The sequence below is a fragment of the Rhipicephalus sanguineus genome, chromosome 4 (genome assembly GCF_013339695.2).
Source record: "Rhipicephalus sanguineus isolate Rsan-2018 chromosome 4, BIME_Rsan_1.4, whole genome shotgun sequence".
Lineage (NCBI taxonomy): Eukaryota > Metazoa > Arthropoda > Arachnida > Ixodida > Ixodidae > Rhipicephalus > Rhipicephalus sanguineus.
In genome coordinates, this window is record NC_051179.1 from 16,258,349 (window position 1) to 16,275,206 (window position 16,858).

At 45.7% G+C, this 16,858-nt stretch overlaps 1 protein-coding gene across 3 annotated transcripts in view; it reads left to right on the top strand.

Annotated features, from left to right (window-relative positions):
• Positions 1–16,858, top strand: part of LOC119389486 (mediator of RNA polymerase II transcription subunit 13-like) — a 121,860-nt gene that overhangs the window by 80,764 nt on the left and 24,238 nt on the right. For 2 of the 3 annotated variants that reach the window (XM_037656773.2, XM_037656775.2), the window contains exons 18-22: positions 44–340; positions 3,467–3,740; positions 4,088–4,350; positions 11,030–11,363; positions 14,182–14,349. In XM_037656773.2, the coding sequence (XP_037512701.1) occupies positions 44–340; positions 3,467–3,740; positions 4,088–4,350; positions 11,030–11,363; positions 14,182–14,349 (1,336 nt within the window). The remainder of the gene's footprint in view (positions 1–43; positions 341–3,466; positions 3,741–4,087; positions 4,351–11,029; positions 11,364–14,181; positions 14,350–16,858) is intronic. The other variant, XM_037656774.2, reaches the window with a different exon arrangement.

Genomic DNA, 16,858 nt, shown 5'->3' on the forward strand with positions numbered 1-16,858 from the left:
TAGGCAGACAGGCTAGCATTAACCTGAGTCCTGATTTGCTCAGGGTGCGGATGTTGGCGTGTACCTGCCCCCATCACTGGTCCCCACTGCGAGCGAAGAGGCCCAGTACAAGTGCACTTGTGGCTTCTCAGCCGTTGTGAACCGGCACCAGTCACACCGGGCTGGGTTATTCTATCAGGATGAGCTTGACATAACCGGACTGCCTTATGAGGCACGGCCTGGACCAAATGCTAAAGTTCTCCTCCAGCAACAACAACAACAAGCACGGCTTGGTCCAGCTGCCAGGACAGGGTTGGGCATGTCAGCTGCTGGCCATCTCCCTACCCAGTCCTTGGCTAAGGTGGGTGCTTACGCAGTCACCTTACCAATCCTCCCTTTTTGATTTTTTTTTAAAAGAATGAACATGTAGTATTTAGAATTCGCTTATAATAGATTGATCAACACTGCAAATGAAATTTTCTGAATGAAATCCGTACTGAACATTTCTCTATACTCCGTTTAATACATCAGGTGCAACGCTATGGAAGCTAGCGAAACTTCTTGCAGTAGACCCGTAGTGTGTAATGTGTAGGGTAGAGCTGTGCAAATAGCAAAATTTTGGGTGCGAAGCGAATTCGAATAATAAAAATTGAGTGCAAATCGAATCGAATAATTTTCGAATATTTCTCAAACATTTTTCGAATACTTCGAAGTGAAATTACAGAAAAAAGTTACAGAGAATCCCTAAGTATGTTCTCATGAGATAGCAACATGAAAGTGTTTCTTTCCGCTAGGTTGATGAAGCACTGGCGGGGTGGTGTTTCATAGTTGTCTTATGAAGAATGGGGCAATGTAGAGGCCGAATTCTATTTATGTACATGATTTCGTGCAACCAAAGTATTGCCGACAACACTTTACACGTGATAGGAAAAGATGCCATTTCCTCAGTCTCTCCTCCTCTTTCAACTTCTGTGGAAACCCAACTGATGTGGCGGACAAGGGTGTGCTCCCTTCAAGTCCGGAGTTCCAAATATGCCTCGTAGACGTCGATATATAAGAACATCTGACATTTTGGATGCTAAAAAGCTTCGGCGTCTGATTTTTCGGACTTCCTGCCCAAATTTCAGGTCCAAGACAGCATTAATTGAGCCCCCACCTCTGCCACATCTTTCATCTCCATGTTGGAACCAGCGTTTTCTTCAGTTAATACATTTGCGACCGTAGCGGAGCTTGAAAGGCAGCTTTGCCGCAATACGGGGGTGTGATGAGGTGAAGTATATTAAAAATCTAGGGACCACTTCCAATCTTACGTTGACTGTCTCTTGGCCAAGTTCAACCGTAACGGAGCTTGAAAGGCAGCTTTGCCGCAGTACGAGAGTGTAATGAGGTGAAGCATATTAAAAATCTGAAGGGGTCACTTTCAATCGGATGTTGACTGTATTTGTTTTTGGGAAGTTCGAATAGTAAAATTCCACTGTGAATCGAATCGAATAGCAAACATTGTTAGAAAAATATTCGAAATTTCGAATATTCACACACCCCTATAAATTACCAATGTACATGCAGCTCGAGCTTTTACAGGACTACCGACACCATATTTATTACTAGAGCTGTGCGAATAGCAATATTTTGGGTGCGAAGCGAATTCGAATATTGAAGTGTGAGTGCAAATCGAATATTTGTAGAATATTTTTCGAATACTTCGAAGCAAAATTGCAGAAAAGAAAGTTGGAGAGGATTCCTAAACATATTCTTATGAGATAGCAAAACGAAAGTGTTTTTTTTTTTCGCTAGGTTCAGCGCTAGGTTCAAGTGCAATGTAGAGGCCAAATTGTATTTATGTACATGATTGATTTGGTGCAACCAAAGTGTTGCGACAACACTTTACATGTGGTAGGCAAAGATGCCATACCCTCAGCCTCTCCTCCTCTTTCAACTTCTGTGGAAGCCCAACTGATGTGGCGGACAAGGGTGTGCTCCCTTCAATTCCGGAGTTCCAAATATGCCTCGTAGACGTCGATATATAAGAACATCTGACATTTTGGATGCTAAAAAGCTTCGGCGTCCGATTTTTCGGACTTCCTGGCCAAATTTCAGGTCCAAAACAGCATTGAGCCCCCCCTCTGCCAGATCTTTCATCTCCATGTTGGACCCAGCGTTTTCTTGAGTTAATACATTTGAGACTGTAGCGGAGTTTGAGAGGCAGCTTTGCCGCAATATGGGGGTGTGATGAGGTGAAGCATATTGAAAATCTAGGGACCACTTCCAATGGGACGTTGACTGTGTCTTGGCTATGTTCGACCGTAACGGAGCTTGAAAGGCAGCTTTGCCGCAATACGAGTGTAATGAGGTGGAGCATATTGAAAATCTGAAGGGGGCACTTTCAGTCGGACGTTGACTGTATTTGTTTTGGGGAAGTTCGAATAGTTCGAATAGTAAAATTCCGGTGCGAATCGAATCGAATAGCAAACACTATTCGAAAAATATTCGAAATTTCGAATATTCGCATGCCCCTATTTATTACCAGATGAAGGCGATTTTTCTGAAAACTCCACTCTTACACAGTTTTCACTGTGCCGCAGCTGCATCAGTTCCTGTCTTCTAGTAATAACTGAAGGTGGGGACTACGGCTGCATTCAGCTTCATGAATAACAGACGCAAGCGTTGTGTTTGCGTAAATTGCTTTTCAGCTTTCAACGCTGTGTGCATGCTTTTGGTGCCGCGGCCCATGTTGTCATGACAGGTTTATCCGTTCCATTAGACCTTTAGCTGTATTCGTGGTGTTCGCTTCAGAATTGTTTAGTCGTTATGTCTCAATTTTATTTAAAAGCAGGAGACCAAGTATCACCTTGATTACTGTAGTCACCGCTGTAGCTGCTGGTACAAAATATTTCTGAGGCTCTGGTCATTGCTGTATACGAGCTTACCTAAGTTTTCACATTTGTCGTATTTTGAGTCAGTTAAAAGTAATCGTAATGTTCTTTGGTGAAAGTTGGTGAATATTTGTTTAACTTAAACTGTTGTGGAGTTCTAGGACTGTATTGAAAATGGTTGTCTTACTATTCGAAGAGTATTCAATTCGTATTTAATCCGGTTCCAAAATTTGCTATTCACAACACCCCTAGTTTTTTCGTTTTTAGATTGAGTAATGAATGAAGATGTTTGGTGCCTTAGAAGTAAACAAACCCCGTTATTTATATCGTTGTCAATAGGTTGTTCTCGATCACTTAGTCTCTCTTTATTTTTGTATCGTGGCCTCTGCGATTAGTTCCGGTAGCACGCATCCAGAGCCAATCGCGGAGGCAACGTTTACAATGACAAAATCCATGCGCAAGACTCGCGGACTTACACATTTTGCTGACCTATCTTGCTGCATAGCTTCCCGATACCTGATGCATGAAACGGAGTATAGACCCCAGAGTCCTGCATGCGACTGTACCTTCACCATGGCGGGAGCCTACTGATGTTCGCTTGCTTCCCTTTCCAGCAGGTGGACGAAGAAGGCCTGATGGACTACGTTCAGAACCAATGTCTGGGAATGTCCTTATCACCGTGTTCAGTGCTGCACAAGACTCTGCAGCTGGGCTCCGAGCCGCCACTGCCACCGCCCGTGGGAGCGCGCCCTTCGCCGAGCTCCCTGGCTCTGCTACAGGCCCTAGACGGCTGCGAGGTCGCCTCTGGGGCCATTGAGGCTGTTGCTGCTCGACCACTAGAGGACAACCTCAGAAGCTCCTGCCTGCATCACTGGCCTTACCTGCATTGTGAGCAGTCATGTCATTGTCTCATCCTGCATTAGAAGCATTTTATGCTGCAATATTTGGGCTCCTGGCCTTCTTGTCCATTCAAACCTGGTGTCCCCTTTCCTTTCCTTTGCACGGTTTCTTTTTAGTTTGCAGCATAGCTTAACATCAATATAGCAAAGTGTATAAATTTAGCATCTTAGTTTGCTCTTAAAACTAAAATTATTAAAGCTAGCCCCGGAACGTGTTTTGTTCACTTGTATGCAATTATTTTAATGGTTCTTCCTCGGTACTATTGTTGCATGCAGTTACTGCACGCAGTTGCTTGTCAGTGCTGATGAGATAAATATGTTTGCGCATCTTTGCAGGCCCGTTTCCCGCTAGTAGTTTAATGACGATGGGACTGCTGCGTGGCCTGCAGCCGTTGCTACAAGATGCTGTACACAAAAAGCGCAACCAGGGCCTTTGGGAGGTAACGTACCGTGTGGCAGGACCCCTCACTTGGCGCCAGTTTCATCGTCTTGCTGGCCGAGGCACCGAAGACCAGTGCGAGCCACAGCCGATACCATCGCTGCTGGTCGGTTATGATCGGGACTGGCTTGCCCTTTCACCCTTCGCACTCAAGTACTGGGTAAGTATGCATGGTTGCATTTCTTGTGTTTTTCAAGTTGAAGCTTGTTTTGACATGCTGCAGTTTGTTGTTAGCTTAGCTACTTGAAGCTGTGAAGGCCATCACATCTACCTATCTATGTTTTACTATTCTACTTAGCGGGTTTAAGGGGGGACGCGGCTTTCGTATCACGAAAAAAGGCAAAAAAATCGTTTTTCTGAAAATTAAATTTTCAGTTTCTGGAACCCTTTTTCTATCTGATTCCAAAATATCTACACTGAAAACCACCCAGAAGTGCTTCGAAAAATTTGTTTTGCCCTCTGAGGTGGCGAAAATTATTGTGGAAATCGCAAAAAAACAGCGATTTTCAAAAAACTGTAGCTCCGCGATGGCGCGACCGCAAGCCAACTTTTTGGGCTTGTCGGAAAGGGCATTTCTCCGTGTTCAAATTCCCCGCTTCAGCGGGCTACTCCATTCAGAAAGAAGCGCACAAAAAGCAAACACTTGAGAGTCGTTCCGAGGCCTGCGATTGGCCGCGTCCGCCATGTTGCCCCAGCTCGCCTCGCCATTGGTCCGATGCTCGGTCCGGGAGATCGTCGTCTGCCGATCGCGCGTCGCAAGTTCACGGCTGTCGAGAATCGCGCTACCGCGCTACTTCGTGACACGTTCGCAATTGTTCTGTGTTCACGGCTCGACGATCACTTAGAATATAATTACGCTTTAGTTTGGAGCTGCAAGAGGAAGTTCGATCTGATTACGATGGTGCGCCGCGCTCCTAGCGAACATCGCAAACGCGCGTCTCGGACCGACTCTCTAGCGTTGACCTCAGCGTCGGATTCGCGGTTAGATGTTTTGATTTCTGCTTATCAGCACCTCTGACATCGTGACGAAGGCCATCGTGGGACAACTCTTTGTACTCACGACCACGCATTACGCACTTCGAAGCAACGGGCACCACGGCCTGCGCACCTACTGCTCGGAGTCGTCACTAGGCCTAACGCCGCTCACGGCGCCGTTTAGCGAGACGAACCTCTAACCTTGCGGGCAAGAACAACGCGCTAGCGTACCCGCGGCTATGTGCGTCTTCGCAGGCGAAGAAGCACATCGCTCGCCGGCACTTCGGAGCCGCGGATGGGCATTTTACGCATCGGCAGTGAACTCCACAGCCAAGCTCGTCAGACCCCACGGCCACGAACTGCTTGGAGCAGCGGTAGCAATTTCGCTCGTTGGCACCCGAAAATGCGAGACCAAGTATACTGCGCGCAAATTTTTCGTCATCGTAGCTTCGCATTCGCGCATCGTCACCGAACGCCGCCACCAAGCCTATCACGCGCCGGCTCCACGGACCCCGCGGTCGAGCACTTCGCGATCAGAGTGCTGTCAATAAGCACTAGCGATGTAATTTAGACGTGCTTGGAGCCGTGCTTGGTATCGCCGCAGGCGTTTATGAATGTTCTGAAACAATGAAAGCCTCGTAGACTAGCGTTGCCGCGGTCGGCCGAATGATAATACGTTTCATACGCGAGAGTGGCAAAAGAACGTGTATCAAGCAGGGGGACGAATTTTTATCTGCCCGACTCGCGTCATTGAATAAACTGCTCAAAAATCCCTGTGCCACTAACCATAGGCGTGCGCAGGGTTCCCCATCAGGGGGGGGGGGGGGCGAAGGTTCATCGCAGCGCCCCCCCCCCACCCTACTAAGTCAATGTATGGGGCAGATTTTGCGCCCCCGCCCCTCTTAGGTGACTAGAAGGGTCAATGTATGGGGCGGATTTTGCGCCCCCCCCCTCTTAGGTGATTAGGGGGGGCGGCCACCCCCCCCCCCTGTGCGCACGCCTATGCCACTAACGTCTTGGCCATAACTGTTTGTTATTTGGAACGAAGGCATCGGCTATCATGGTGTGAGCCATTTTCTGTCTCAACAAACCTCACTCTTTATAAAAATTTTTCAATGATTAATTGTAATCAATAAGCAAGACTTAATTATGCTAATGACAGCATAAATACAAGAAATGTGTAATTATTTCAGTATATGGCCTTATTAGATTGCAATATCTTCTGTCATGTCTATCACACCACACCTTCATGCAGAGAACTTGGTTTGAAATCCGGACTGGTTTTTTGTAGATCAAAAAAAGCAGGAGGTTATGAAAAAAGAACAAAGGCACACTGGAGAAAGGCCACATGTCCAAGAAGTGAAACATCATAAAAAAAAGCCAAAGATCACAATCTTTAGGTGTTTTAGAGAAGGCCAAACTTTAAACGCAGTTTTCTCAATATTGTTTTTTTGACATGTTGCTCAGCTTGTGGAGCAGATATCTTGGCAACTACTGCACAGATTTTGATTCCGTTTTTTTTCTTTGAATCCTTGAAGTCTTGTTGACAGGATGACATTATTCTTTACCTTGCCTAGGGCCTAGTTTTTTTTGTATGTGATAATTAGTGCATGAGAAGTTCCGATGCAATGCATGAAGCTGATGGGGATGTTATTTGTAAAAAAACTAAAAGGAATAGACAATTTTTAATAATGTCATCCTGTGTAGTGTTCTTTTGAGTAAAGATCAAAACCACTTGGACCTTCCTGGCATGTTTTGTTACAATGCTAGGCTTTTCACAAGCAGAGTATGTCATCAGATTATGTAACATAGTGTAATTTGAAAACTACTCGAGATATCGCAATGAAACTTGATATATAGCTATTCGAGACACTCTTCAGTGCGCCTGCCAAATTTCATTACTGTAGGTCAACAAACAAAAAACTGTTTTTCGATCGCCACCTCCCCCCTTAAGGGGAGACGCGGGTCTTTTTTTTTTATTTCTTTTATTAGCTGGGTGAACTGAACGAAATTTAACAAACTTATCCCATTTTTTCTGCAGATTCCAAATCTCTAATTAGATTTTTGGTAGCTGCATTAGTACAAAAGATGTGCAATCTCTAAAAGCATATTTCTTACGGGAATTTTTGGCAACTTTGCTTTGTCAAACACAGAAACAAAGTATTTGGCAAGGCTGCCAGAGAGCTTGTTTAGCCGGTGATGCTAATCCGATTGTCTTCAACAAACTTTGAATGCAAAATAAATAGACGTAAATGTGAGTGAAATTTTTTTGCTGCATACTATTTCTTATAATAGAGAATTATTATTTGGTGAACAACATTATAAGAAAATAAATAGCATCACCGGCTAGACCAGCTTCCTGGCAATCTTGCCACATACTTTGTTTTTGTGTTTTACAAAGCAAAGTTGCCAAAAATCTCCGTAAGAAATATGCTTAAATATGTGTTAGAAATTGCATATCCTTTGTTCTAATGCAGCTACTAAAAATCTACTTATAGATTTTGAATCTGCAGAAAAAGCTGAATAAGTGTATTAAATTTCATGCCATTCACCCAACTTTTAAAAAACCATTTTTTAAGACCCACGTCTCCCCTTAAAGGGCCCCTAAACCACCCAGAGGTCAAAATTTAGTTGTGGTGTTGCAGTTGTGCACGAGTCTACAACGAACGTGTAGCTGTGAGAATTTTTTGGAACGGTGCCGTAATAGCGGCGTTCGACTATACAAAAGAGGCCCTCGCTCGTTTCGCTCTTTCCTTCGGTAAGCTCCATTCGTCAGCTCGTGTCTCCTTCTGGCCAAGTGCTCCTCCTCATTGTGCGAGGAGGAAGGGCGGTGAGCGTGCCTGCGTGCCGACAAACAGGTTCCTTTTGTGGTTCACATGAGCACACAACAATGTTAACGTCACAGCGAACACTGAGGGGCTGAGGATTGCCGAAAGACCCAGGGAGGAGAAGGGATTATTTCTTGGAATTTGTGGGGCGCCCATGGCGTCTGGCATTTTTGATCGTGACAGCATTCTGAACTCGATGTGAGCATTTACTTGAAATTTCAACAAAAATTACCGAAGGTGGTTTGGGACCCTTTAAGTACATTTAAAGAGTCCCAAACCACTTTCGATAAAGGCACGCTCTTTGTGAACACATGTTGTGAGGAAGTCTACTCATGAAGCTTCTGTGGTTAGGTCATTGAGCGTAGTCAGGAAGATACGTTGGGGGGACGTGCCTTTCGAAACCAACTTTCTTGTTTCTGGTTGGATCTTGATGAAAATTGGCACAGAGACATAGAATGGCCCCATAATGCTTCCAAAAATATTTGAAAAGGATATCACAAAAACTTTCTGAGAGACAAATTATTTCTTGATTGAACCTCGTGGAGGGGCTGGAGGATTTACAAAATGAAGTAAAAAGTTGGTAAATACTGTATGCACAGCCAAATGTATGCTGAAGGGGGCAGCGTTTTCAAAATTATTTTTTTGCAACACTAAAATTTGTACTTTACATTTTCTCCAGTGACACTGCAATGAGCACACTTGCACTACAAACAAGAAACCCTACCAAAAATTCTTAAGAGAGTAAAATTAAGAAATGAGAACACAGCCTCCTGAAGCACAGTTCAAGGAGCGTTGCAAAAAAAAACAATCAAAATCTGTGTAGTATGAAGAGTGGTAAGCGCGACTAGACAGGGACGAAGAAAGAAAACAGACAAGGACACAGCGCTTTCTTCGTCCCTGTCTAGTCGCGCTTACCACTCTTCATGGATGCAAACCAACTAGCCCGCCAACGTGTTTTAGTCTGTGTAGTAGTTGCCAAGATATTTGCTCCACGAGCTGAGGAACATGCCAAAAAAACAGTATTGAGAAAACTTTGTTTAAAGTTTGGCCTTCTCTAAAACACCTAAAAATTGTGATCTTTGGTTTTCTTCTTATGATGTTTGACTTCTTGGACATGTGGCCTTTCTCCAGTGTGCCTTTGTTCTTTTTTTGATCTGCAAAGAACCAGTATGGATTTCAAAGCAAGTTCTCTGTATGAAGGAGTGGTGTGATAGACATGACAGAAAAGAAGATACTACATTCTAATAAGGCCATATATGGAAATAATTACACATATTTCTTTTTTTTATGCTGTCGTTAGCATGATTAAGTCTTGCTCATTGATTACAATTAATCATTGAATAATTTTTATAAACTGAGAGAGGTTTATTGTGACAGAAAATGGCTCACATCATGACAGCCGATGCCTTCGTTCCAAATAACAAACAGTTAGGCCAAGACATTAGTGGCACAGGGATTTTTGAGCAGTTTATTCAATGACGCGAGTCGGGCAGGTAAAAATTCGTCCCCCTACTTCATACACGTTCTTTTGCCACTCTCGCGTATGAATTGTATTATCATTCGGCCGACCGCGGCAATGCTATTCTGCGAGGCTTTCATTGTTTCAGAACATTCATAGATGCCTGCGGCGATACCAAGCACGGCTCCAAGCACGTCTAAATGACATGGCTAGTGCTTATTGGCAGTGCACTATTTGACCGCGAAGTGCTCGGCCGCGGTGTCCGAGGAGCCGGCACGTGTTGTGCTTGAAGGCGGCGTTCGATGGCCATGCGCGAATGCGAAGCTACGATGACGAAAAATCTGCGCGCAGTATACTTGGTCTCGCATTTTCGGGTGCCGACGCGCGAAATTGCTACCACTGCTCCGAGCAGTCCGTGGCTGTGGGGTCTGATGAGCTTGGCTGTGGAGTTCACTGCCGATGCGTAAAATGCCCATCCGCGGTTCCGAAATGCTGGCGAGCAAAGTGCTTCACTTGCGAAGAAGCACATAGCCGCAGGTACGCTGACGCGTTGTTCTTGCCCACAAAGTTCGAGGTTCGTCTCGCGGCGCTGTGAGCGGAGTTAGGCCTAGTGACGACTCTGAGCAATAGGTGCACAGGCCGCTGTGCCCGTTGCTTCAAAGTGCGTAATGCGTGGTCATGAGTACAAAGAGTCGTCCCGTGATGGCCTTTGTCACGACGTCAGAAGTGCTGATAAGCAGAACATCTAACTGCGAATCCGACGCTAAAGTCAACGCGAGAGAATCTGTCCGAGACGCGCGTGTGTGATGTTCGCTACGAGCGCGACGCACCATCGTAATCAGATCGAACTTCCTCTTCAGCTCCCAACTAAGGCGTAATTATATTCTAAGTGATCGTCGAGCCATGAACACCAAACAGTTGCGAACGTGTCACGAAGTAGCGCGATGCTCGACAGCCATGACCTCGCGAGACGCAGTCAGCAGACGGCGATCTCTTGGAGCGAGCATCGGACTAATGGCGAGGCAAGCTGGGGCAACATGGCGGACGTGGCCAATCAGAGGCCTCGGAACGACTCTCAAGTGTTTGCTTTTTGTGCGTTTCTTTCTGAATGGAGGAGCCAGCTGAAGCGGGGAATTTTAACACAGAGAAATGCCCTTTCCGACAAGCCCAAGAACTTGGCTACAACTTTTTTTGAATCGCTGTTTTTTCGCGATTTCCACAATAATTTACACCACCTAGGAGGGCAAAACAAATTTTTCGAAGCACTTCTGGGTGGTTTTCAGTGTAGATATTTTGGAATCAGATAGGAAAAAGGGTTCCAGAAACAAAAAATCAATTTTTTTTTGCCATTTTTCGCGATACGAAAGCCGCGTCCCCTCTTTAGGATCTCTTGTGATTCTCTAAGCAACATTCTGTTCTGGTCAGGGACCTGCTTCTTTCTTAACCATGATTTTAACCTGACCGCGCTGTATTTCATCGTACTCTTGACAACATAAAGTTTTGATGTGTTGTGGCTGTCAACACATTTTATTCATTGAAATGCTTGGTGCTGACATTTCTTGTCATTCCTAATCCAGGACAAACTCCTGCTAGAGCCCTACTCACCATCACGAGACATTGCCTACGTGGTGGTGGTGCCAGACAGCGAAGCAGTGCTTCCGGGTGTGCGAGCTTTCTTCCAAGACCTTAGCGCGACCTACCAGGCACTGAACCTTGGCCGCCATTGCCCGCTCTCTCGAGGAGGCCTGCGTGAGGGACTTCTTCGTGTGTCCTGCAGCATGTCTCTGCCGTCTACGAATGAGCCACAACAACCGCCTTCAGCTCCGGACGACGACTGGCTGGGCCCGCTAGCAGAGGGACCCCTGGGACCTCGATTGAGACTTTTTGCCCGTGCTTGCAAGCTACAGCTGGGTAAGATAAAACTCCTTCTCGTTGGAGATTTCAGTATGTGCCAGTATTGCTGGCTCGAAATTTGTAACCGTACGGTCAAAATTTGCATCCAGTAAACTGGAGAATATACGCTAGACATGGCCAACATAGTTATCTTATGACAAGGATCGAAGTTCAAATCAACATTTTACTGTGCAGTATATAGCACATAAAACTGCAGTGAAAGGTGATAGCATGGCTGGTTTCAGCCTTACCTGGCCCCTCACCAGGCTCCATTGCAAATTTTGATTGCACATTGGAATTTGGAAGGTGCCATGGGGAGTTTTACCAAAAGATTAAACTGTCCTGTAACTATGCCTGCAGGAGGTTAGCTTCATTGCCAAAACAGACGCTGTGTCCTTTTATCTCGACCAGCATCTGCAAGCTATGTACCCCTCTTTGTTCTCCCATCTGCTGGGGGATCACATTATGTTTATGTGACAACTGCCACCTCCTTTTCTTCTTGATCTCTTCCTATTTTGATTCACAGTGCTTTTTTGGTTGTGGCATTGCTCGCACTACATTAGATGAATCAAAATCGCAAGTCATGGTCAGTAGCGTTCAAAGGAACACCTGTGACATGGGCATGTGTGTGTGTGTCAATCTCTCCCCAAGCTCATCTTTCAAAAGAGAGAACGCACAGCGTTCTATATAAGGGGTGTGCAAATATTCAAAATTTCGAATATTTTTCGAATACACTCAAACCTCGTTATAACGAAGTTATCTTCGTGGCAGATGTGACTTTGTTATAATGAGGTGTGAGCGTAGTGTTTGCTATTCGATTCGATTCGCACTGGAATTTTACTATTCGAACTATTCACACGTCCCAAAAACAAATACACTCAACGTCTGATTGAAAGCGACCCCTTCAGATTTTCAATATGCTTCACCTCATTACATTCTCATATTGCGGCAGAGCTGCCTTTCAAGCTCCGGTATGGTCAAACTTTGCCAAGACACAGTCAACGTCCAATTAAAAATGGCTCCCAGATTTTCAATATGCTTCACCTCATCACACTGTGGTATTGCGGCGAAGCTGCCTTTCAAGCTCCGTTACGGTCGAACATAGCCAAGACACAGTCAACATCCGATTGGAAGTGGTCCCTAGATTTTCAGTATGCTTCACCTCATCACACTTCGGTATTGCGGCAAAGCTGGCTGTCAAGCTCTGCTACGGTCGCAAATGTATTACCTCAAGAAAATGCTGGTTACAACATGGAGATGAAAGATGTGGCAGAGGTGGGGCCTCAATTAATGCTGTTTTGGACCTGAAATTTGGGCAGGAAGTCCGAAAAATCGGACGCCGAAGCTTTTTAGCATCCAAAATTTCAGATGTTCTTATATATCGACGTCTACGAGGCAGATTTGGCACTCCGGACTTGAAGGGAACACACTCTTGTCCGCCACGTGAGTTGGGCTTCCACAGAAGTTGAAAGAGGAGGAGAGGCTGAGGAAATGGCATCTGTGCCTATCACGTGTGAAGTGTTGCCGGCAACACTTTGGTTGCACCAAATCATGTACACTCAGACCTCATTATAACAGTCACATGTGCCACGAAAATAACTTCGTTATATCCGAAAATTCGTTATAAATGTTTATTTTTAACACTGTATCTATTACAAGACTATTCTTAATTTACTTCGCTATAACCGGTAATTCATTATATCCGTGTTCGTTATATCGACGTTTGAGTGTACATAAATACAATTCAGCCTCTACATTGCCTCATTCTTAATGGGACAACTATGAAAACCCCGCCAGCGCTTCATCAACCTAGCGGAAAAAAAAAAAAAAACTTTCATGTTGCTTTCTCATAAGAATATGCTTAGGAATCCTCTCTAACTTTTAAATGCGAATGCATTTCTTAGTCGGGCTATGTAAGGCATCCGGCGTTGTCCGCGCGCCTCTCCGCTCTCACTCCCTCTCCCATAGCAACAGCTGCGGGCGCGTGCGCTTATCCTCACCCCTAGCAACCGGAGCAGGTGGTGCGGGCGGAGTAGCGGAGAGTGAGTGGAGAGGAGGAGCGCGTTCTGGCGTGTGAGGGCGCTCGCATCGCGGGAGCTGGGCCAGCGCAAATTTTTGTCTAGGTGGCATTGGCTCAGCGGAGCTCCCGCGTGTGTGGAGAGGGTAGGTGCAGTGCTTCGCCGCTCCTTCTCTCGCCATTTGCTCTCTCTCCTCCCTGCGCCACCGCCTCAATGCAGTGCGTTTAAATGCGTTTGTAGCGTTTGGGTTGCATTGGCACAGCCTGAAAACAGTGCGTTCTAAACGCGTTTGTGCTGCATTGAAGGCGGTGGCAACATCCCTGAGGTGATACGAATGCACGTAGGAAGCGTTCGTTGAAAGAGGCACCCAAAACGGAGACACTTGAGCGCGTCGATGTGTCCAGCTTTACGCCATTAAAATTACTACGCCGTGTACTCTCGGCGCAAGAAATGCATTCGCATTTCCTCACGATTCCCTTCGGGGAGGTGGGGGCATTTTTTCTTTCTGCAGTTTCGCTTCGAAGTATTAGAAAAATATTTGAGAGATATTCGAAAAATATTACATTCGCTTCGCACCCAAAATTTTGCTATTCGCACAGCTCTAATATAAATATAAACAATTTCTGCTCCACATGTGCATGTCATACTTTGCAGACACAATCAACACTGACTAATCTACACACTGTGCTAGTGTGCTTGAAATGCCCAAACCGAGTGAGGGGTCAATTGCTAACCTCTTCAAGTTGACTGCAGTGAAGTGCGAGATATGTAGAAATAATCCTTAAATGTATTTACTGTCTGTTTGGTTTAATTGGCAGGTCCTCACCTAGCAACACAGAGCTTAGACAGGGGCATGCTGGAAGGTCCCCCAGCCTTAAACCGGTGCGGTGCTGAAGCAAGGGCACCGCTTGCCTCTCCACGGCCACCACCAACGCCCGAAGCAGCTCAAGACGGAAATGCCACACCACGACCACATGATACAGCAGGTCGGTTAATGCTCTCTTGTGTACCTGACTGGTCTGCTGGTGGATGGCGGTATTATGTGTGTTTTAGAGTCTTTATGCCAATTTGAGGCGTCGATTGTGTCATGTACAGTAACCTGAAAGCGTCATCGCTTTCTGGCCGCTCACTATGCCACCGATAGAGCAGTATGTAAGAAGCTACAAGGCTGTGCCCTACGCACCTCTTAGCTGGGAGCATCCACAGCATGTACCACAGTAGAACCTCGATGCGTTTCCAAAAAAAAATGCGGGAAATAAACGTACAATCCAAGTCCAGTAAAAATTGAGGCTGACAAGCCCATATTGAGGTGCATGGGCAAAAAACATTTATTGCTCAAAAAGCATAGAGTGACTCTTCGATTTTCAAACTCCTGACATCTCGCTGGCAGCCAGAGGTCAGCCAGCTAGTTCCGGTCCTGACCGGAGATAACGCCGTGGTCACGTGTGTTGAAATCCCGAGACAACCAGTATATTGCAAAATCGAACTCTAACACAAACAGCATAAATGTAAAAAAACGCTACCGCCGTGTCCGCAGACAAAACTTTGTGCCGCATGAGCGTCGGTTCTGTCTGCATTGCTGCTTGGAAATATGGGGCTAGGTTTGCCGAAGAGTGGAAGTGATATTCTTGAGCTTATGCATTTGGGATACGATCACGTACGTTCACAAGATCACGCGCGACTCGCACCGTCTGTTAAGGGGAGACCCTGCTTCTGAAACATGTTTCTTGTTTTTGAGCGTATCATTATGAAACTTTCAAAGCTTATGTATTTTTATGTGCTGATTTCAAACATGCAACTATTGTTCTAATACAATATGTAGTTTTGAAACTATTAAATAGTTTTTGTATTGTTAGGAGCAGGCTTTATTTCTAAACTGTGAGAGTTATCAAGCAAATCAGCCTATCACAAAAACCTGGAATCAATGCTGTATGCAATAAGACAAGAATGGATGTTCTAGGCCCATTTGAACAAAAGTTATGGTATGTTGAACATTCCCAGCTTGATCCCAGTTTAACTGAGCTCGAAATCGCTGACTTGCCGAGCGTTCAACGTACTATAACTTTTGTTCAATTGGGCCTGGAACATCCATTCTTGTTTTATTGCAAACAGTATTCATTCCAGCTTATTGTGATATGCTGATTTGCTTTATAACCCTTACAATTTATAAATAAATCTTGCTCCCAACAATATACATGAAATATTTGATATTTTGAAAACTTAAAAGATAACGCGGAGCGTAATGGCAACCGAAGGTTAAGTCCCCAAGCGCCCACATTGTGATCCGTCGAGTCCTCAAAAAGATGGCGGCAAGCGCGCATCGTCTCGTTTTGGCGTCTGATAACCAGAAACCTTCAATGTATCTTCCAGAACAAATTTCTTCTGGCAGATTCTGATGACCCGCTGGTAGGCAGAATTGTCCAGCCAGAGAAAAACGAACGCCGACTGGAATTGCACTGCGCGATGGGCGGAGCAACCAGAAAACGAACGTGCTCCGGGAGAAAAGTGGGGGAAATTATAAGCCATATCCACTGGTCACAATGGCGATGTTGCTACGTGCAGTGATGCTACCGCTGCACCAATTGCGCCAGACTGCGCCAAAGTGCCCTGTCTGCTACAACCTGCTACATTTCCTCAAAATTTGGCGATTCTGTGCCAAGCCTGCGCCAAAGGGGTGTACTCTGACTTTCAGAAATGAAACTAACTACATGAGGTTCCCCCATTGAGAGCGACATCGCGCTGTACGCGGACGTTCTCCATGAGAGTGATGAAAATGGAGACAAAATACAGTATAACTCATTACAACGGATCTGTTTACAACAGACATTCAAATATTACATATATTACATACCAGTTTGCGGCGTTATGCCGACCTCCGTATTAGTTCCATTGATTGAGCTTCGTTTACAACGGATTCTGGTACAATGGACATTCGGATATAATTGACTAAAATTTCAGGCCAGCAAGGTGGTCGGGACTCCTTTAGAGCGGACTTTTCTACCATGGTCGTTAACTTCCGACTTCAAACATCGCTTAGCATACTTTCGGGACGGGAGCAGCGCACCACGGATATCGACGTACCGATTTAAGAACGAAGGCCGCCAATCCCCGGTCTGTCAATGATCAGCTATGCCTAGCTGTAGCAACAAAAAAACGGAGCGCAGCGTGCTTGGTGTTGCGTTTGGGACGCTGACACGCGAAATTGCGAGCCGTTGCCACCGCTTCTCTGCGCGGTCGCTGCGCGGCGAGCTTGGCCGGGGGGTCCGCTGCCGATGCGCAAAATGCCCATCCGCGGTTCTGAGGAGCCAGCGGGCAATGCGATTCGTTGCTTGAGACGAAGGACATTACGGCTTCTTCGCTTTCGCATGTCCGCTAGCGCGATGTTCTTGCCCGCAAAGTTCGGATTTGGCTCGTACATTGGCACCGTGAACGGAGTTAGGCCTAACCACGACATCTAGTAGAAAGCTCGGTTGCGATGTGCGTGGCCGCAGTGCC